Source organism: Siniperca chuatsi, linkage group LG1 (genome assembly GCF_020085105.1).
Source record: "Siniperca chuatsi isolate FFG_IHB_CAS linkage group LG1, ASM2008510v1, whole genome shotgun sequence".
Lineage (NCBI taxonomy): Eukaryota > Metazoa > Chordata > Actinopteri > Centrarchiformes > Sinipercidae > Siniperca > Siniperca chuatsi.
The window spans coordinates 19,068,644-19,091,944 of NC_058042.1; the positions used below are offsets into that span (position 1 = coordinate 19,068,644).

The 23,301-nt window shown below is 39.1% G+C and overlaps 1 protein-coding gene across 3 annotated transcripts; it reads right to left on the bottom strand.

Annotated features, from left to right (window-relative positions):
- Nucleotides 1-230: 230 nt before the first annotated feature.
- On the bottom strand, nucleotides 231-23,259 carry dbndd1 (dysbindin domain containing 1). 3 transcript variants are annotated; one of them, XM_044208048.1, is made up of 6 exons: nucleotides 23,171-23,259; nucleotides 19,426-19,489; nucleotides 18,533-18,768; nucleotides 14,931-15,077; nucleotides 9,669-9,806; nucleotides 231-1,869 (listed from the first exon to the last, which is right to left on the bottom strand). In XM_044208048.1, the coding sequence occupies exons 3-6, from the start codon at nucleotides 18,561-18,563 to the stop codon at nucleotides 1,715-1,717; spliced, it is 471 nt and encodes a 156-aa protein (XP_044063983.1). In that variant the 5' UTR covers nucleotides 18,564-18,768; nucleotides 19,426-19,489; nucleotides 23,171-23,259; the 3' UTR covers nucleotides 231-1,714. The 3 variants fall into 3 exon arrangements, with proteins under 3 accessions (XP_044063983.1, XP_044063974.1, XP_044063993.1); XM_044208039.1 differs by having other exon boundaries at nucleotides 19,426-19,607; nucleotides 23,171-23,189; XM_044208058.1 differs by lacking the exons at nucleotides 19,426-19,489; nucleotides 23,171-23,259 and having other exon boundaries at nucleotides 9,664-9,806; nucleotides 18,533-18,986.
- Nucleotides 23,260-23,301: the final 42 nt, after the last annotated feature.

Here is a 23,301-nt window from a genome sequence, read left to right on the forward strand (position 1 = left end):
ATATCACAATCTTTAGCCATTGATTCTGACATGAAAACAACACACAAAATTAATTGTTAACTTATACTGCCAAATTTTTGATGTTGAACCAATGAATTTTCTATAAGGAAGACCACAGATTTGTATACAGTGGTGTAAATTAGTACCATGACACTAAAAACATGCTCGCCACACAGGTCAGAATGACTCTGCTTTTGCAAAGTGTAGTTAATAAATGACACAATAAAACATACTTTTTCAAGACTTATTTATTCTTCATTCATCCCAGTGTCACTGTTGATCCATCTGTCACATCATTATTATTAATTATTGGCACACCTGGTATAGACAAGCTACACGTGAGATAAATAAATCAAGCAATCAGCTATGACCTTTGCTTAGAAAGATGTGAAATATTGCATCACAAGTTAACTTCATCTTTTAAAAGATGATTATAAAATTGTTGGCACTTTGTTGTATTTTTGGCATTCGTGCAAATCTTACTGAAGTCATCCGGACTATGATGCGATTCTCCCTTCATTTCTAAGTGCCTCAGGTATTCCCCATCAAGTTAATGGAATTTGACTACCAACTTTGCAGGGCCAACTCTAATTACCTTAGCAGCAGCAATTCTGGCATTTTTAAAAACGACAAAGAAATCTGACAACATCCATCTAAACATATTTTGGAAAAAAAGTACTTGAGTATGGAAAAGTGTGTTGCATATAGCTTGCTACTTGGTCTGTTTATCTTTTGCGTCATCTGCACCAAATGCCAATAATTCTGGGGGGCACTGTAAATACAATTCAGTGAGAGAATTGCAAAGTTTTTCATTTAGGCAATTATAATAACACACATTCTTCATTAAGATGAAGAAGGTGTGATGGCAGGGGCGTAGGACTGGGGGTACAGAGGGGACTGAGTATGCAGGGCCCTCATGTGAGGAGGGCCCACAAAGATACTAGAATGAATAGCCGTGGATGTGGAGAGGGGCCCATAGAGAATGTTTTCGTGCAGGGTCCAGAATTTTGTGCTTACGCCCCTGTGTTGTGGATATAAAGAGCATGGCCTCACTGACGTCCACTTTCACTGATCAAGTAACCTTCATTGCAGGCAACAGAAAAAAACACTGTCACATTTTCAAGCCAACACATTAAGTAGCCTCAGTGTGATATTTTACTTTGAACAGCTCTGCTGATTTATGTTTCAAATCATATCCTGGTAATTCAATGTGAATCCCAGTGTCTGTACTTCACATGGAAGGTCTGGCCACACGCTATGGACACAATTTAGGAACCAATCTTGCTGTCTAGGCTATTTCCCACCCTGAGAGGCTGTAAGGATGGAGGTGCTGTTATTATTCTGCTGACCTCATACCCTGTCTGTCATTCAAAAAACAAAGCTTAAAATCATCTGGCAGCCCAGAGTGCATTAAGAACCCCTTGCATGAAAACCACAATGATTGTGTGTGTTTGTGTGTGTGTGAGAAAGAGAGCGAGAGAGAGGAGAGGGAGAGAGAAGGAGAGTGTGTGTTTTGCACATCTCAACATCTTTAGTTAGAGCACAGAGCATGTTGTCCAGAGTTCAACCTGAACTGTTCAGCACCATGAAACGTTATGTGAGTGCACAGTGGCAGATGGGGGCCTCTTGGTCCGCGTTGTGTTTCCACTCTGGTTGTGTCCATCTGGCTCTGGGTTTTCTCTCTCTCTGCGGTCCAGCTGTTTCACATCAGATATCACAGCTGCTTCGGCCTTTCCAGCTTCATTAAGGGCTCTGCGGTGTCCGAGTCGCTGTGGTGCTTTCTCTCTCGTGGGGGCTCAACTTTGCTGCAGCGTGTCCACGAGGGGGAGCGCGTGTACCCACCTCTGGGCAGCACAGGCTGGTGGGAACCTGGGAACCAAACACATAACTGCTTGTTACCAACAGGAATCCAAAGTCCTGGCAGATATAAATACAGATGCAGCGTTTTTATATCATATGGGAACAGACACAAGGAAATCACTGTTTCACACAACTTGAGCTTGAAAACACAATTGTCTTAATGTTTACTGGCGTCAGTCTACATTGCTCTACACCTTCTAAAAGCATATTTCCAACTTTCTCCAGAGCTCAGATGTTAAAATGTAAGAGGGCTTGCAAGATACAGTTGCTGCTTGCTTTTCTTCCAGCCATTAAAAGCCTTGTAGCATGCCTGCACACACACACATACACACCAGCCATTTCTAGACAGGACACACTTGTTGTTCATTCAAGATTATTGGGACTACACTGATTACATTTTTAGGGACTCTTAGTATTATTATATTATATCTTACAGAATGTGAAAGTGAGATAATGACCAGCTAAAATGGGGTAAGAAAAAAAAAAATCTAATTCGAGGCATCTAAAATGATCCACAAGAGTATTCTTCACACAAAAAGCTGCTTTCTCTTAGTATAAACCAGTTAATATATAAATACCATAAATAATCTCTCTGCTGGAACTCACAACAACTTATACCAATTGTTTCTTTGTTAGATTTCTTTCTTTCAGTTCTGCTTTGCACCACTTGGTGGTGATGTCCAACCTACCAGGAGGACAACAAAGCAACAGGGGGAATGACTGATAGAGAGCTGGCAACTCGCTCTGCCTTACACTGCCCATACATTTTTAATGTTAGGTCTCTTATGTGAAGGTCATACTGAGTACCTGGCTTATATATCTCCCTAAAGCCACATCCATATCCTCACACACATTAGAGACTGAGAGACAGAGTGAGTGTGAGTGAGTGAGAGAGAGAGAGAGGGATAGAAAAGACATATTGATCTCAGAAGATTGATGGCGTCTCCACTGGATTTTAATGAGAAGGACAACAACCTCCTCAGCAACATCAAGTAGTCTGCTGCAGCAAGCGTCATGAACACCTGCTGATGACTGCTTGTTGTGTCTCTGTAGTTCTAAAAATGTGTGTCTGCGATGTGCACATACTGCATGATGTGTAAGTGTGTGTGTAAGGCATGTCATTTTTCCATTCCTTGTTTGCCTGTTTTTGCCCTGACATCTAATTAAAAGACTGATGAACATGAATTTAGGTAATTGAAACACACACAGAGAGGAATGTTTGCACACCTCCCTGCATATATTTTCCCTTTTTTCTCTCTCTCTTGCTCTTTTTGCTGTCACACACACAGAGCTGAGCTATCGGCCATTAGATTCAATCAGCGTGTCGCCAAATAATTTAATGATTCTGAAACAATAGACTCTCCTACAGAAAACCTGTGAAGGCAAAGGAAAAACAACTGCTGTAGAACAACACATTTGTGTTTATATGTGTGCATGCATGTACATGCACACATGTACAGTTTGTGACAATGCCCTTCTCTTCAACCCATTTAAGGGCTCGTTTTATTTGTGCATGCTAATCCTAGCACAGCCCAATCAGTGTTTGTAAACTGGGGCAAGTATTTTTCAAAGATAATAATCTCTAATGTCTTTAAAAGCCTGGAGCGACCCCAAAGGCTGTGAGTTGAGCTGGCATTTGACTTTTTACATTCAAAGGAGCTTTTTATAGAGGGTCTGTAAAATGTGGTCTCGCGCTCCTACAGGATAAATGACCACAGAATGACCCAAGACAGAAAGCTGTTGCTGCACTGCCTCTCTATGGGCTAAAACTTGAACAACATGCTTCACTTCTGGCTACATCCCAAGCAGTGACATCACTGCAGGTGTTGTATCTTTGACAGCAGATTGGAAACAAAAATAGAACGGGCCCATCACTGATTAGGGTGTGGCCTGTTGTATTTTTGCTGGTGCCTGTTGTAGAGTTGTTTTTCCAGTGAGATCTGTCCTCCACCGCAAACACCAAACATAAACCGTCAGAGATGAGACCCTCTTGGGAGATACTGTCTATATAATGCAGTCAAACAATATCATCAAAGGATTTGAGAATGATACATGCTGTGTAGTAAACAAATTATGAATGGACAATGAGTTTCTGTTTCTGTTCCCTATTTTCTGCATCACTTAAACTCTTCACATGTCTACTAAAGAAACCCTTGGACAAATCCTTAAATCAAATACCCTCTCTAAAACACAACTCATATTACTTGAACATGAAAAATAATCAACCAGACAGATACACAATACGTTATAGTCTGCAATGTCATCAGTTAAAAACCCTGTTACTGCTCCAATGACAAAGAATAGGAGGCCAAAGCTATGCCTGTGGTAGTTTTTCAGAGATGTGGGTAAACTTTATGGTTCATCAAGCTCATTTGAGTGTGAAACAAAGAGCAAACCTACTAGACAAAGTCAGCCTTCTGTTCTGTGCCTTCTAGAAACAGAGGCTTGATGAAACACTAATTAGTGCATGTTCTCGGCTCTATGGATTCTAGCTATGAAGTTCAGCTGATCATGTTCACTAATTTCAGTTGAAATGTCCCTGAAAGAATGCTAATCTGAAGTATCTGAAAGTGAAAGAGAGGAACATGGGAATGGACAAAGGGAAAATGGAAAAGACAGACAGCAGTGTAAACAAAACAAACAAGACACAAGCATCTATAAATAATGTGCTAGTGTAGTTACTCAGATTATGATAACTGTTTAAATGGATTTGAAGCACCAGGCCATGTTTCCAGCAGGGACAAGTGAATTATTCAGGAACCTAGATTTAGCATGAACTCACTCACCCATCTTCTCGTCTCCTTTCCTAACAGTACTTCCTTTAACCTCTCCCTCAACTCCTACATGGCCTGCACACACTGGCACACACTCAGCAGTTTCCCATAGAGTCTAATGCTCACACAGCACAGCTCAATACTGCCAAATTTGCAATGTAAACTTTGACGTGAATTAAATTGCAGTCCTTAAACCAACATCCAATACACTGCCTTTGTCACAATTCAGTTTGCAATATGTTGCTATTATAGTTTTAGCAGGGTTGTTCAAGACTTGTCAAAAAATGGCCTTGCATGAAATTACAGTGCTGAATAATGAGGGAGGTTTTAGTGAATCCAGATGAAATAGAACAGCTGGAACAGCTGAGATTTCTTGCAATAAGTCGCTGTTTGGATAAATCCTTTCTCTCTCACACACACCATTGTCATTGTCTGCACAACATCTGCATGGGACAATAGAATATTTTTGTTCATGTGTGAAATATAAAATGTCACTGTTTTAGATTATCTAAAATACTGTTACACAATTAAGAAAAAATAATTATAATGAGAATGCTTGACGTTTCAAATGACATGTGATGGGGCAACAACTCAGATGTTGTTTGATGGATACTTACCAAAAATGACTTAAAGAACCAAAACTCCATGCAATTGCTTGCACATTCAGCCCCAGTGTTGTTCAAACCACACTGACTCTGGCAGTCTTAGGCAGCGTTCACTAACATTTGCCACCTGCTGAGCTACACATTTTCTTTCAAATACAACTTCAAATAATTTCTTAATACCAGTAAACATTATGTAGAAACTTATGTTTCATGTCTTTTGTGATCATATGATTTTCTGTGAATCTTGTGTAGTCCTATAAGCAAAACAAAAGTCTGTAGTTGCTCTACAGTATCTGCCTGAAGACTCCCAAAATCGTCTATAGCAATCTTTGTGGCTGCATCTATCTGGGATAGTTATCCTTCCTCTGTACGAGCCATATCTGAGGCAGACATGGAGAGAGAGAGAGAGAGAGAGAGAGAGAGAGAGAGAGAGAGAGAGAGAGAGAGAGAGAGAGAGAGATTGTGAATGATGGATAAAGGCAAGCTAAGAGACGGAAGGTGAAGGAGAGGAAGATTGTATCTGTGGTGAGTGTGAGACAAAAACAGCTCACAGGTAGAAGCAAGAGACTTTTGGAAGCAAGTTAAAGAAGGTCGCTGCTCAAAATGTCGGAATGTTAAAGACTTTCAAAAAGGAAGAAATGTTTGCCACGTTCTCAGATGGCTCATCTATTTTTATTCATGATTTTTGTAGGTAAAAATACAGGAGTAAATGACACACACTGCTCATTGTGAGGTTATAATTTGCATTAATTAACATAAAAACAGATCAATCATCTGAATGTCATACTGAGTGTGCAAACATTTAATCATTTTGTTTTTCTCACACATCTGAGGCTGTGTAAATCAAATAATTTAACATCAGAACTCTGGTGTACAGCTGTACATCTCCTGACAGCAGAACTTCATCTGGATTAGCAAAAAGCAGAGCAGCGGATGTGAGGCCTTGGACTGGAAGCCTCTTGGCTGTTGCATGTCCTGCACCTGGCTACTGAAAAACGGCTGTGGCCTGTGACTAACAAGAGTTTGAGAAAACTTGGTGTGGTGGTGTTGGAGAGGACAGCTGGAAAGGTTGGACAAGCTAAAACTGTTTAGTCTGCTCGGCTGTGGGAACATGGGTTGTGTAGGAAGGTATATATACAGTATATGTTATACACTAGTATAATTTACAGACTTGTTGCTGTTTGAGGCTTAAAGGTTCTGTATATGAGAATTTGTACATTAATATAGCAGCAAACAACTATTTGCTATGTAAAGATATAGTGGAGTAATGGCGTCCTGAGCAGACAATGATGTCACACTTTCTCTGTGTGTGTTGTCATCCGAGATTCTCTGTTCTTTGTTTTGGTAGCCGGTCTGGCCGCGAAATGCGTGTTCATTTGAGTCTCTCCGTGTGAAACTGTTGGCTTTGAGGAGAGCGATATAACGGCTGTTTCTTTCTCATCTAACACGGTGAATTAAGGGTTTATTTCAACCAAACCAGAGTTGGTGATTGTTGGAACAGTGGAAAGACTAACAAAGACGGTTTTGGTCAGTTTTATTTTGTTTCTGTCCAGTTTGAATGCAATTCGTTTTACAATGATCTGCAAGGTAAAATTACTGTTTTTCTCAATGGAGTTTGGTGCTCCATAGTGCCCATTTGTTTTGGTGTGAGATGCTGGTGCTCTAATGTGACATTTAGTGGCAGTGAATGTCACATGCAACTCCTTTGAGTGTTGCCCTAACAATAAGGGAAATTCTGAGAGATGTGCATTGGTGTACATGTGTTTAATTATCATCATCATTAATCAAACTGAACTGAAGTAAGGCCAATCATAGCAGAATGTGATATCTAATGATACATCAAATCTGAAAGAACTTCAAATTACTCTTGGATTAATTGTGTCACCCCATTTTGTATAAAGTCATCAATTCTTAAAGAAAAAAACTTTATAAATCCCTTGATTTCACTTAACATAAAGTATAGCTAGTTTATGTTTGATATTAAGACTGATATAATATAATATAAATAATAATAAATGATTGATTATGTGATTATTCTTGGACAGTGTGCCCTAGACCAGTAGCAACTCACCTGCAAGACTACAGTGCTGCCCAGTCACACTTTTAATCTTAGCTAGAATCAATTTTCTTTATCATGTATCAAATGACAATATGAAAACAATGTGAAAGGGATCGCTCTTAGTGATGAGCCTACAAAGAATTATCACTCGAATCTGCAGCTCCACTCAGCTTTATGGAGATTTATAGTGAGTTTCAGCTCATTGTTTAGCTGTCCTTTACACTTTTGGTTCACTCTCACCGCTCTCATAGCATCGTTTTCGGTTGCAGCAGGCAGTTGTTTTCAGTGAAAAATCTCTTAAAAAAAAACAACCTGTACACTGATCTGCTCAGCAGCAAACAGCAGACAGACACAGTTAGCGGCTAGCTGGTGAACATAGTGGAGCATTTAGCAGCAAAAAAGCCAGATATTTCCCTCAGGAGTTGGTGGAGACCAAAAACAGAGTTAAAGGAGAATGAATATTGGACTTACATTCGCCAGGTGGCCAAACTCCAAATGAATGATAAAAGTTGCTCTGTAACTGCAGAATGTGTAAATATGTCAATATTGTGTTCACAACTTTTTTCCCAAAGTGGCCAAGAAAATATGTTATTGCAAGTAAAACTGTTGCTATGATCTACTGTAGCTCAGTTGGTATAGTAACTCCATAACGGGGGAACCACAAACACTACAGCTGTCTTAGCATTAGCAACAGTGAGAAATAAACTGTGTGAGCCTTAATTAAGAATCCTCACTATGTATATAATAAACTGGAATACTGTTTTCAGTTTTAGTAAAGCATTTTACTTAAGTACAGAGTACTCTACACTCAGCAATGCACATGTTTTTATTAAGAAAATTATTCTTTCTTGTGCATAAGATGAGCCTCTACACTAAGTGCTGTACAACATCTTTAATTTAAACAGCAGCATATAGCACAAATGGCCCACTGGGACCATAACTCACCCTTAACAAGCTGTGTAATGATATGGAACATTAGTAATAAACAGAAAAGAGAAGGAAGGGAGAGAACAATGTTGTTGAAGAAGGAGAAGATGCTATAATAAGAAATCTAAGAGAAAATAAGAGTGATAGCAGCATGTAGAAAGAATGAGGAAAACCCTAATTCATAAAGTTTTAAGATGACTGTCTCTCCAGTGGTGTGAGAATGTCTGACAATACAATACACATGTGGTCAACCTCCACCATTAGATTCTCTGTTAAGTCACTGTCACCATGTGACCATCATGACCATGTCAGCCCTGTCACCAGAATGATGAAAATCTGTTTTGAACCTATTATGTATTCTCAGCCAAGCAAAGTACGAGAATTGGTCACAACCCTAGTTGATGACAGTATCACAATTGAAAGTCTGACATTTTTATCAAGAAAAATTTGATGTTTTAAACTTTTTGACTAGCACAGTCCACGCACAGAATATACGATATTTGTAAGACATTGTCTGAACTGTGTCAGCGGCCCTTTAAATCTTGAGCTGGCATGAAATCCTGTGTGCACGCTGAGAGGCAGGCACGTCGGAAGAGGAGAGAGTTCACTGTCCGCATGCAGGATGAGGCTCCCAGGTCATAAATAAAACATGGGAAAGATTTTGTCATTCCTTTTGCAGAGAGACGTGCTAGCCTTTATCCTATACCTGCTGCTGTAACACACATGCAGGCCCATCAACTGCATTTTATTAATTTGGCTCGGGTGTGCCTGGTGGTGTGATGCAGTCCCAGCTCAACACAACATTGTTTCCTTTCATTCCTGAATTCCAGAATGATCTAATTACTAGTTGTGATTCTAAATTTTATCACTTGATAGGATCTAAATAAAATAGTTTCTCATAAGAATAAAACTGAGTGAGAAAATGTAAAAAGTTCAACCTTTTCAGTTTAAGGACAGTTTATCCATGACACTGTGAAATATTCTTTTGTTGAGTGCCTGAAGGAGTCACGTGACATTTCAAATCATTATAGCTCAGCAGACCTTTTTAGTACGCTGCTGGGCTATAATAATATGAAACTCTCTCTCTCTCTCTCTCTCTCTCTCACACACACACACACACACAGGCATTTTGACTCAGGCATTAACACACTAACCCAACCAAGCTTTTTAAAATGAAGCTATCAGTTAAAATATCACGATAGCAAAGGAAATTGTTGTAATCATTTGTGTTAACACTTAAGTTAAATAGAAATAAATAAATTGATTAATTAAATTAAAACGTTTGCCATGGGTCAGCAACAACACACTTGTTAAAGTTCATGTATTGGTCTATTGCTTACAGTATATATGTACACATTATTTACATCTTTGTGACTTATAGCTTTTTTTATTATTCTTGTTTATTGTGAAAACATATGTGTTAAAATTTTTAGCACACCTTACCTGCTGGGGACTCATTGTGGTTCTCTTCATCAGAGTCAGCAAAAACTTCAGCCAATTCCTGGTCAGACATGTCAGTCAGCTCAGTCAGATCCAGGAGGTCAAAGTGCACCTCCAAAGAAGACACACTACTCAGTGGTTCTACGAGGCAGAGAGAGAAAAGTTGAGAGATTAAACTGATCCACTCGTATTTGCTGACAGTGCAGAAGAAAAGTGGATCTTTAAAAAGAAGTGGGGGAAGTGGAACTGCATATATTCTGAACACAGCCCGTGATGTAATGCTGCTCTTGAGTCTCCATTGTTCTCATAATCAGATCAATAGCTGGCTCTTGCTGTACTATTGTAAAATCGATTTCAACAAAGAACATTTGTACTCTTTTATTAGCTTGTAAGCTTGTATCTGTACATCTATTGTAAAGCTAAATGCTCTCTACTTCAGAAATATTTCAGACACAGTAGATTTTTTGAATGATCTCACCACTGTAGTCAGTGAGTGTCTCCGTTTCAGCTGGACACCTGTGTGTTAACACAGGCAGTGACTGAAGAATTGAAACAAGAGCTAAAGTTGAAAATAGCCAGTTCTTTAACACATTGTGACCTCCATCTTTCTCCTGGGTGTGTTGCACCTGTTCATTTCTGCACAAGCCTCTGATTCCTCGGCAGGCAGGCGTCACTACTGCTGCACACAACATGTGGTGTTCATCAACGTGCCAGGCTCAGCATTCTAATCAGGCTGCCTACAAAGTTTAAATTTTAATGTAATGTATGTAAAGTGAAATGTATTCAAAGACTCTGTAATACATACATAAAACCTAGCAAGGGTCCAAGAACATCTGCTTGTCACAGCGTCACCCAAGTTAGGAACCAATTCTGTGTAATAGAGCTGAACTAATCTACCATTATAGTGAGAAAGATGTTTGGAGACTGCACTGAGGCAGATGGAGGTGTGTTTGTATTTCCTTACGAATCAGTGGATGACTGCCTGCCAGGCAACATCAAGCCTGAATGGAACACTTTATGATGGGTTACGTAGCAGGTTGAAAGCTGTTATTATCCCTTGTTGTTTGCCTGCTGTTTTCCAGGCTGTTTAAGACAATGCTTCAGGCTGAAGAAGCAGAGCCCACTGCTGCTGTTGCTACATTTAATTCCCTGCATCGTCCTCCTGATAGAGCACATATTGATTTTAAGAAGGCTGATCCTCATGCTGAAGCAGTAGCTGGTCATTGTGCCACATTTCAAATAAATACTCAACACCAGAAATGCCAGGGGACATGTGGAATGAAAAATAAAGTGACTATGAGAGAATATAAATAAGAAATGAGCACTGAAATTTAGTCCCGATGAACCATCTTTAACTAAAGACTCAAACACAAAGACCCACCTCACCTGTCCTCTATTTCACCCCAAACCTTCTGCTCTACTCAAAATGTACAGTCCTACAGTCCAGTTTTACCATCATGTTCATAACTAGGAAAGGGTCACATGCCGGCCATGACCTAGGTAGATGTGACATGCATGAATATTTACAAAGCCAGTGACCATGTGTGGACAGCACATAAATGCTCCACAGGAAATAATATTAGAAACCGTAATGTCTACAAAAAAAGAGAAATAGAGAGAGAGAATGACAATAAAGATGAGGGGAAATGCAAGAAAGAGAGGAATGGAGGTGATGGTGCCATTTTAAATCATTTTATAATTTAAACCTTTAAGACAAATAACTTGCCTAAATTCACAAATGTCAGCTCTGATTTCTCATCTTTCTTTGAGGTAATCACCTGTGGGATCCCTCAGGGCTCCACTGTAGTCTTCATGTTTTTGTTTCTCTACATGTTCCAAATTGGAAATATCATCGCAAACACATGTTCACTTCTACCCTCATATTACTCATTAAATCCCACATTAAAACCCAACCCCACACTCTGATGTTGGATGTGTGAGGACTTATTAAAAGCAAATCAGTAATAATCCTATTTGGTTCTTCTATAGCTCCATAAATCTTGATCTGTCTGTACTCCAGCATAAAGCTGTAAGCAAGAAATCTAAACGTGTTTTTTAATGTGATCATTCATGCTATTACCAATTCCTATTTAGATCATAGAAAGTCAGTCACAGTCTCACATGGTTAAAAACCCAGCAGCTCCCAAAAGAGACCAAATATGTCTCTTTTAGCATCTCCCCACTGGTTACTTGTTAGCTCACTTAGATATATAATGATTTTAAGATTTTATTGATCACAAGTATGTCTTAGCTAGTTCTGCCATCCTGGTACACTGAAAATATCAAACTTCCATATCGGACTGTGGAAAGATCTGCCTGAGGCTTGACTTCACATTACTCCTGTAGAGTAAAATACTATACTATCCCTTTGAAGTCTCTACATGAAACTTCATGAAAGGATTAAGCTAACCAGTTTCCATTATCACACCATTAACCACTGCACCGCATATAATTAAACAGCAGCAATGAAAAGACTCAGCAGTCAACAGTCAGAAATATTACACATCCAAAGCTTTTTTCTGTGTCTGTTGTCTGATAGTGGTTGGTTATATTCAGTGGGGAAACACTGGAATATGCAATTGTTGGTTGACAAAAATCACATAGAACCTGTTTTTTTTTTATTTCATATTTTTCTTCACTTCAGATTGCTTCTTGACTGTGTTTGTGAATATATTTTACTTTCCCCTCAGGCTGGGCAGGTGCCTGCTTACAGCTATCAGTCTTTTTGACCCCCTTTTTGGGAAGAGTGAAGAAACTGGAGGCAGAGAAACAGGGAGGTTGGAAATTGTGGAGTAGGAGATGAAGAGAAAAGAGGGCGAGGCAGGATGATGGGAGGAGAGAGAGAGATGAAGCAGGGTAAGCAGGCAAATGTAAAAGAATACGAGGCGAAGGGAAGAGAGAGAAAGTAGATGAAGAGGAAGGAAGCCCTTATATAAAACAAAACACCCCCCTGCATTATTTTCTGCCATTATTTTCAAATGTTTACAAGATTATTCCCATTCTGCTGTATTTGTTGTTAACCATCTCTCCCCCATTTCTTTTTTCCTCTCCCACACCCTTTCTTCTTGAATAATTGATCAGCACGTTTTCTCTCCCAGGCAGACACACTGAAACAACTGTCTCCATCTCAAATTTTTATAAAAATGTTTTTCTTTCATTTTCTTTCCCTTTTTTCCTTTTCTTCTCCCTGCATGTAGAAAGGTACAGATGGATTCAACTGAAGGAACAAAGAATAGGGAGGGTAAGAGGGAGAAGTTCACATTTGGGAGAAGGGATGAGAGAGCAGAGGGGATGTGCCTTGCATGCTGGATCTGTGTAATCCCCCTCCCTCTCTACTGGCTCATTGGGGCTCTGAGGTCATCAGTCCAGCCTGAGCAGCTTGTAATGATGACTCTGATGCAGTGAAGATGATTGAGAAAAGGCTAAGATATTGATATTATTTATGTTTCTTGACCTGCAGTACTTGCTTTATTTTTCTTTATATTGCTACTACATTTACTGTTTTTGCACCAAAATACCAAAGCAAATTCCTTGTATGTGTAAACCTACTAGGCAATAAAGCTGATTCTGAGATACTATATCAACCCAACCAAATATTTTCCCTAAACAATATATTCTGTTACAAGTGTTTTTTCCTCACACTGACTGAGCATACAGGCACTTGTCCATACGCCATTTGACAGTAACCGGGTCCACTTATTTTCTATTGCATTATTTGCCAATCAACAAATGACAGGTAAATAAGCTGTAATTTCTAACTCTGAGAACGCAAGAGACAGCGAAGTACAAACCAGTAAGCACTTCAATGCATGTCACAAAACTCTTCTCCAGTACATCATGCTTTATTCACCACCCTGATGAAGGTAAGTTAACCCGAAAATGTTTGATGAATAAAGCATGGTTTACTGGAAACGAGCTGTGCGACAAGTTTTAATTTAAGCTGTAAAATAAGATGTACTCAATGTATTTAATCCCACATTTCTCTGTTCATCCCTTTGACTCACAGTTTCTGTGATTAAAGATCAATACAAGCAAACAACACACTTTTTCGCTCTCAGACTACTACACAGCAGTCACCATACATTTTTAATGTTCAATTCCTGCGCATCCACCAAATGACAATAACAAAAGGCAACTTACCCGCACTGGAGTTTTAAATGGGTTTGTATGTATTAGTGCATGTTGTTTTTCAGTGATTTAGGTGCCACAAACCAACTGACTTGCTCTTTCCTGGGATATTGTTGTCTTATTTATATATATATATATATATATATATATATATATAAATAAATGTTGCAGATGACTCAGGAGCAACTGTGGTCCCCCTTTCTGGAGATAAAACTGCAGCACTAAGGAAGGAATTTGTTTCTGTGAAACTGAAGATGAAGCTGCAATGTAGCTCTGTGGCACTGTGGATGAAAACATGAATAATTTCCATAAAACTCAAAGAGCAGGTACATTAAATTTGATTCCTGATCTCTCAATGATTGTGGTGAGAATGAATGCACTGTAATAAGAGGGCTGATACTTTTGATTACATGTCCTCTCAGGATGGGATTTGAAGAGCATTTTGTGACTATTTGACACAGCAGTGATCTTTCGCCACACTATTAGCTGACCTGTCAGGTGGCATGGCTAGTTAGTAGGTCACAGAGCCACAGACATTAGCCTCTGAGCTATCTCTCTGAAAAAAGTGTTTCGTTATTGAAGCAGATAAAGGTTGGCTTGTCACCCATGTAGCCTCAGCATCCGTCTCTGTGCCTCTGTGCCCTGGGCTTTGAGTGAGGCATGTACAGGGAAGCCTCTGTATGGGACTGTTGCACAATGAGTCCTTTCAACCAAGGCTAAGCTGCAGTGGTCTTTGAGAATGTGGGACCAGAATACCTAAAACAGGCAGTGATCATTCAGTGGGTTTCAAGATCAGAGAAGCTCAGCCTGGACTTTACTGGATGAGGATGTAGATAGTCCAGAATTATATGTGTGAAATGTGTGTAACTAATGCATCAGTGCTCCACAAGCCTATGCTATTACTATATTTTACAGTATATCGATCCAGAAGTGACTGTCACTGATAAGACACTCTTAACAGAAGCAGGATATCCTTGGCCCTCGTTATTTAACATTCCTCATCACCTTCTTTGTTGGAGACACTTGCTATTGATTAGGTATCTTGCTCAAGGCATTTTCCTTACCACCGATGAATATTCATCACTGTTTCACAGTCTTTATATCACCCCCTCTTCACCCCTTCCCCCGGGTACTCACGTCTCTTCTCAGTGATGTGCAGCAGGCTAGCAGTGTGCCCTGACAGGCCACCCTCCTCCCCCTCCCCTGCTGGGTGCTGGAACAACTCCTTGGATAGGTCACCTGAGCTTGAGGGCTTCAGCAGCTTCTGGATGTCTTTGTTGGGCTCTATCAGGACACATAGACACAGAAACAGAGAGTGAGAGGGAGCAAAGAGAATAAATAGACAGAGATGTTGATCATAGGTCTTTAGATTTTTAATAAAAGATTACATTAGAGATGCTGGCTTATTTGCTCTACTTAACTCAACTCACTGTAGATCTCAGATCTATATCTAACACAGAAAAATTTAAGGCATAAAAAAAGCAGTAAAATCTACAAAGACACATCTTAGGGTAATGAAGGAGAAGAAATCACTTAAGAGATCCCAAGCACTGAAAGAAGTCAATGTTCGCTCCAGTGTCTGTCAGTCATGTTCAGTTATTATCCTCCTTGTATAACCAACACTGTGTTTTCCCACTCAATTGCCAAATCTAAACGTGACATGAATCCTCAGGTAACTGCATCACCTGTCCATGTAATGCTTGAATATCTCAATTTTGTTATTTGTTTGTCCTTTTTTTCCTTGAATACATTCTCTACAACCTGTCTACACACTCTGCCTTTTGTCAGTTGTGTATCAACTTCTGTTTACATCTGTGTGTTAAAATTTTATAAATGTGTGATGGAGATTGGTTTACTTGGCTGTGGGCAGACATCTAATTCAACAGTTGTTACATTGTTTTCATTTTACTGTTTTCTCTAAAGAATATGCATTCTGAGAGCACAGCCATGCCCTTCACTCAAGACAGCTGAATCTCAAACATCCATTCAAAACAGAAAAACAAGTTCACACAGGCTATTAACAAAGTCTAAAAATATAAGGTACTTGAAATAGCATCCCTTCAAATGCAGGAGTATGCAAAAGCTCTGTTCACCTGTTTGACACCGCTGAAAACACAGTGTGATGAGGCTGAGTGAGGTAAGGACAGGAGTACAGAAGTGCTGCACATTCAATTGGAAGAACACGGAAAATTACAATTGCAACATTTACCCCAATACCCCAATTTCCAAATTGCAGGAGTCTGAAATTCTTCCAAGTGATATGACGATATTTGGTTTCTACAAATCAAGTATGTTGGATAAAATCATACAATAGATTTATCAACAAAGCAAATGACTACATGTAAAACAACTGACATTTAAAAAGACTAATCTCTGTGTATGGAGGAACATTGAGCAACAATGACGGCAGTATTGCTTTTTAATATGATAAAACGCAGAGCTGATGGAACGTAGTGTGGGAGTATAGCAGATGGCTGGTGAGGCCATTTCTACTTGCAGTATGTTCCTAGACCTAGACAGTTAAATTTCTCATTTCAGATGAAAAGTGTGTTACAGCCAGAGCTGAGCCAGAACATGACAGATTCTGATTTCACCCAGAGACACCCAGTGTTCATTGCAGGCTATTGATTGATTTCTCCAGTGAGGAGCCACACAAACTGAAAGACTGCAGCATTACCTCTGCTGTTATAATGAAATGTTTGTTCAATATTTAGACTATCTACCCACAGCTTTGGTTTCCTTTTTCCATCACCTTCTTCAGCAAACACTCATTGTAGAAATCATGCTGGATTACTGTTTCCTGACCTTTCTACCGTTGCTTTAAGGAAGTTCATCATCCATCCATCCAAGCCCTAATCTTTATTCATTAACCGTAACCCTTTTCCAGGGAAATGTCATCACAGGAGTAGTGGGCTGTTAGAGTTGCAATGCATTCATAAAAAATAAATTAATAAAAACATATTTACCATGTATTTACTGAGCTATTTATGTTCTATCAGGAAATGACTCTTGTTTTAGACCACAGATACATGTACCATCCAAGACATAAAGACATAAATCCAAAATGAATCTCTCAGGATCACCTGTGTAGCTATACTGGTTCCTGCTGTTCTGACTATACCGTATTCTCATGCTTTGTGTGCTCATAATATATACCCAAATGTTTAGTTTTTTGGTGGAAGATGAGTCTGGCTCTCAGCTAGGATGTTAATAGGTGACAGAAGAAAAGAGCTTTTATCTGCATGTAAAGGAGGACACAGATGGCCTGATCTTGCCGCCACCTGCCGAACCGGCTGTGAAGAAACCAGAGTAAATAACAAGAATATAAGTTACTGCTGGTAAAAGACAGACAGCTATCAGAAATGTGGTCTTTTCAGGCAATTGCTGACCCGGTCTCAAGCTGTCAGCTGTGACTGTCTGTGAATCAGCTAACCAGACATACAGATGAAGAGAGAAAGAAAGACAGAGAAGGTGAGGGAGGATGAGAATGATGTACTTGTACGTTTGCCAAAGTTGAATCAAACTCAGTGTCTTGGTTCAATAAATCAATCGTTGTTTGTAGCGAAGGCAGGAGGGATTAACATCCTAACACCCTTTTCACCAGCTGAGTACTTTATAGTCATGCTTTTTTATTTTCCAATATACTCTGCAATGAGCAATTCCATACAAATTTCTATAAAAATAGATGACTAAATGACTGTGCACAGGGAATGAGTTAAGAAAATGTTGACTCTGGAATTAATTTCCCTAACAGTTCATAGTGTTTTTGGTGCAATATTAATTCTAATCCTCACAAGCAGGGCAGGAAATGTTTTATCACCTGCTAATTTCAGCAGCCACAATACAAACACTGTTATCGAGAAGTCACACTTTGTGACCCTGTGATACATCATAATAATGATGTTCACTCTAATTCAATCTCATCATAATGAACAAATAATATCCCAATTCGTCATGGGCAGATAATTCTAGTCGTCAGCATAAACATGTAGTGCTCAGATACTGTATGTAAACAATGATAAGTGGAACAAAGCCATGACAGGACAAAAGCATCTACCATAAAAAGAATATTACTGCTGAAATAGCAATTTATAGTTGCTGCAGAGACATTGTTTTGCCCCAAGGTACAATACAGTAATAAAGCAACATTTTAATAGTGGTTGAATGCACACTGCAGGTTCAGAGGCTGCTAATGTAATATCCTGACAAATAAACTACCCATACACTGCTTTGCCTCACTTTGTACATTATGAGATGTACATTATCTTTTTATTTATCAAAGCTAATGTTATAATCTGTTCTACAAGACATAGTTAAATCATCAGCCCTTTGAATGTGGCTTCTCTGGATGGCCTTTACACAAAGGCCATATACGTCCACTACTGTACTGCAATTTGTATTTCATCAGTCCAGCTTTTGCATGGTTGACCTACAGTGTGTGGATATAAAAAGACCTGTACTGCTTAACAACTGGTTAAACATGAAGCTCGAACGTAGAAATGAACCCTTCACAACTGGATGATCAAAGACAGAGTACCGGTGCACTGCTATATTTAAACCTAACATATACCAGGGACTAACTCTTGACTAGACAATAAGAAAAATGTAGTGACATGATTTAAGAGCAGCTCCACTGACAAATATTATTCAATCCCACCAAGAAAGTCTCTATACAGTTATAAACATCTTGAACATGCATCTCGAAACAGAAAAAAGAAAGAATAGAAAATGGCTCTTACCTGGGCTCCCTGCCCCTCCCTGTGCCTCCATGCAGCTCAGCTGAGAGTGTCCTGCTGTTCACCACACCAGCATTGGAGAGTGGAGGAGACAAACAGGGAGGGAAGAAGGGAGAGGCAAGGGGAGAGCGTGTCTGTGTGCGTGCTTGTAAGAGAGAGTAGGGCGGGACCGGTAGACACAGCGAGACCTCAGCTCTCCAAAGACTCTGCTCCTCCTTCTTTTTTTGTCCTCCGCTGTTCTAGATTAGCGAAACAGGTGATGTTAGTTTCTCCTCTCATGCAGCCCACCTGCTCCGCTCTGCCATCAGAGCTGTCTGAGTGCTGCACTGCCTCACTGAGCGAGTCCACCACAGAGAGGGAGGTGTGGGAACAGTGAAATCACTGCAAATTACTAAGCCACTTGGTTTAGTAAACGCAGCATTGTGAGGCTTGGCTTGATATATACAGAATACACAGAGAGAGATCCAGAGTAAAAGAGGGAGAGCGAGAGAGAGAAAGGGAGGGAGGGTTGAGCTGGCAGTCTGCCCAGGCAGACAAAGAGAGAATGGGGTGGCAGGGAGGTTTATGGACCACTGGAGGGGGAAATTGTGTGTGTGCCTGTGTGTGAATGAGTATCCCTGTGTGTGTATGTGCATGAATGTGGCATAACAATATGTGAATATACTTGAAGGCAAGTTGTTAAACCTGATGATGGGTCAATTCATGTCAAATACACACAGCTCAGGCATGGTGCCTGGATGACAGCAAGGCAGATGATTAAAAGAGATACAGTATGTGGCAATCAAACAAAGGACATGCATTTGAGTTTGCAATTTTTAAAAGTCATGACAACTAATAAATACACCCATCATGGAATTACTGTTTTGTGATTCTTAATGGAAATCTGAATCCCATACCTTCAGAAAAGCAGGAAATGGTGCTCCTTTCTGCTGAGGGGAATCTGTTGGTAGAGCTCGCCCTCTAGGGGCACGTTCAGGTAATCATGTGATTATGTTGCCATGCCAGAAAACCACCATAAACCACAAACTATACCACCATCAACAGGGTGAGCTCACCCTCCATCTACTGTCACTGGAGTCTACCACAAGAAGCAGTACAAGAAAACAAGGAGTAATTTAAGGTACTTTCTTGATAGAAAACATTATTAATTGTCCCCAAAATAAACGCTATGGAGTATAGATTACATTCAACTTTATAAATCACCAGATACCAAACACATATCATATCAAATTATTGGAATTGGTTTTCTCAGGGAAAGGGTAGCTCCGGAGCCCACCTAGCCACCAAATTAAGAACAATGTAAATACAATAGATCTGTTAATTGAAAAAAAGGCCTAACTAGTTAGGCACCCCCCGTCCCCCAACAAGTGAGACTAAATGTTTTTTTGGATCTTTTGCCCACACAGACAAAGCTTTGAATGTGGGTCATAATACATTATTGGCTAAGATTAGGGATAATTCACAGTTAACATTTTCAGTTTGACTTTGCTGTAAGTAACTTCAAACCAGCAGGACGGATCTCTTTGCTGTACATGTGTGTGGATACAGACCTGCGTGATCAGCTAATAAACTGTGTCGGAGACTTTGAGACTTTGATACTTTGATACTTTTGTGAAATCATTTAGAAAAAACAACAGTTGAACTTGTCCCCCAAATGTTTGAACAGCACATTTCCCTACGGGGGACATTAAAAGTACATCTTATCTTTTCTTATGTTTGTTTACGCTCTCTTGCACAGAGGTGGCATGTGAAAGAACTTTTCCACACTGATCGACATCTTTGCCCTATTAGGATTTCATGCAGGATAGAGCAATACTGGATTTCAATTTAACAAAATCACAGAGCAAAAGCAATGTTTGTTCTTCATACATTGTCTTTTCCATTTTATAATATTTAATTGAAAACCTCTACTAGACCTTTCTGCACAGAAGACATGTTGACATGTCACAGTAGGAAAAGCAGGGATGTAAAATTAATGATTAGGCTAAATTCCATTTAGCTGCGTCAGTTTCAGGGTCCTGGTATTGTTCATGCTGGCTCATTGTCACACTGTGATGGCTTACTGGGACACTTGAATTGAACTGAGCCATCATTAATGTTAATATTAACACCTGCTTTCCTGCTATGACACATCAACATGTTGGCTGTGATCAGGCCTCAAGCCTTTTCATTTAAAAAAAAATTAAGTTGGCAACATCAAACTTAACATTTATATTTAATCTTAAAACTATTTACAAACAAGAAATGTTATAATTGCAGCTTTATTGTTGTCTTTTTGAAAATGTAATTTTCTTGTTAAATGTAAGTTAGTTACAGGATTTTTTAGCACTTTTTGATATTTTGCCATTTTAATATTAGAAACCACCTTTTAAAGTTTGTTTTAAAAGTATTATCCAAATAATAACAAATGAATATAGTAATATTCTCATATGTTTTTGTAAGTGCTAGATTGTATGATGTAAGTTAAATTCACCTTAGCTTCATTTTTTATCCAGTTAAGTACAGATGTGACAGTTATGTATTAAAGTGTTATTGCTACAAATATCCTTATAAGTTCACAAGTATAATGTTTTTCCCCCCTCATGTCTTCCCTTCTGATAGCTCCTTGTATAGAAGAGTGCTCACCAGCAGAGGAACACTCTCCTCATTTTCTCAATACCAGGGGAAGACTGTCAAACAGTACTTGTTCTCCGAGGCTTCTGTCTTCACTGGGATATTTCAGACCATCTGCAACTACTTCAAAACCACCACAAACACAACAATTCACTGGAATTTCACTGCAAAGTCCTGACTAGTACGATTGTGGGAAACATAACTCAGGCACCATGAGGTCTCATATGCGGGGGTTAATGTGGTAATTTCAGGGAGGTAAAGTACACTGCGTAGAGATGGGGTTCTGTCATGGGAATGCGGTATCCAGATTATACTCACATCATGATGTAAATATTGATGACTAATAACTGTAGACTGCCTGAAAAATTCAGGTGAAGATGGAGGTCCTCGATATCTGAGTCTAAGATGGTTGAAAATATACACATAATGTAAGTGTGTGGACATTATATTTTTATGATAATTCTCTGCAGTTCAATTACTGGGCTGAACAGCACATGAAACCTAAAGGCCTGCAGGTGGTGCTCCACTTTAACTTAGTTACAGTAAAATTTAAGAAACCATGTAGTGTAGTTTAAAGACAAGACAGAATTGTTTGTGTGTGTGTGTGTGTGTGTGTGTACATAGCTTGGTGACCCTGATCAATCTAAAATAAACTCTGCAAACAAAACCAGTACTGGGATGACAGTGTTTCAGTGAACAGAGGCTGTTGTGGCCTTTGAGTGTCATTACAATGTTTTCCCACCACTGTGTTCCTCCTTTCTCCTTCAGTTTAATTTGTCTAATTGACACCTTTAAACAAAGGACCACACAAGTGAGGTACTGAACACATTTGGTGAAGGAATTTTTAATTTGTAAATTTAATTTAAATGCACAAATTAATATGTGTATGCTGGTAGTTGAGGTTGTGTCCTTGGTGCTGAAATGCCTCAATATTGAATTATTTATAATGACTACAAGTACAACTGTTATAAACATAAAAACCTGAAGATGGATGACAAATCTTCATCTGAAACCAAACATTCAGATTCAAAATTTCCCTGCTTTCACCATAAAGCCTGAAGAACAATAACTTCATATTATAAGTAAATGACAATGTCTGGGGATCCAGATTTCAAAAGCTTTTGAGCAGCACAACTTTGGCAACCACGTCTGTATTAAATTTTCAGACCACACTTTACAGAAATGCTATCATGTATACTTCATCCTCTCCTGGTGCTCCTCAGATCCCAGTCCTGTCTCCCCTCATATTTAGATTATGGATCACTTGTCTGTCATTACATCCCACACATTCTCTATTCATCATCAGTCACGCTAAGCATGCATCTTCACTTCATGATGTCAGATTGTCAAGGTTGAGGTGCTTTTTCTGCACACACATTTACAATTTTTTTTCCTGTCTCCTGCCCCCTGCAAGACCACACTGTCATCATTGACTACCGCCTACCAACAATTAAAGTGTCATTCAAGACCACCAGCTGCCATGCAAGACCAACAATGAACCACAACCCCATCCTGCTGGTTTGTACTTCACAACAAGCATGCAGATCTATTTAAGTAAAATCAGCTATGTTAAAACATGCTACAAGTAAAGTCCTGCATTGAAAATTTTACTCAAGTTAAAGTATGAATGTGTTAGCAGCAAATTATTTAAGTGAAACTACTCATTCTGAAAAATGAGTTACATTTTTGAAATATTAACTTGCATAGATTGTATTTTGTAGCTGTAGAGTACTGCAACTTTAGTGCTGTTGGGTAGGTCTAAAGCAATAAATCATATTTAATGCATTAATGTTTGAATATTTTTATACTTCGACAAGGCTTCAATGTTATCTTATTTTTTATTCTCTATGATTTTACTCTTTTTAAATCCCATGTTTGTGTGTTTTTATATTGCCTCGTTTTTTATCACCTTTTTATCACCTTATATAAAGCACTTGGAATTGCCTTGTTGTTGAAAGGTGCTAAACAAACAAACTTGACTTGCATAGGGAGGAGCAGTTAAGTTAAACAAAAAATAGTAATACTCACGTAAACTACAGGCATTTTAAAACTGTACGTTAATACATTGTTTGGTTAAACGCCTCAGTATGGTTCTTTGGCAGTTTTAGGCCTTACACAATGTGACGCTTTCGGTTTCGCGTTTTGTTAAGATTGACCTT

Bases quoted from the DNA above. Each gene is read 5' to 3' on its own strand.
- dbndd1 (XM_044208048.1), bottom strand. From the start codon at position 18,563: ATGGAGGCACAGGGAGGGGCAGGGAGCCCAG. The intron at 15,078-18,532 runs GTAAGAGCCATT...GTGTCCTGATAG, and splicing joins GGGAGGGGCAGGGAGCCCAG to AGCCCAACAAAGACATCCAG. The intron at 9,807-14,930 runs GTGAGTACCCGG...TCTGCCTCGTAG, and splicing joins GCACATCACTGAGAAGAGAC to AACCACTGAGTAGTGTGTCT.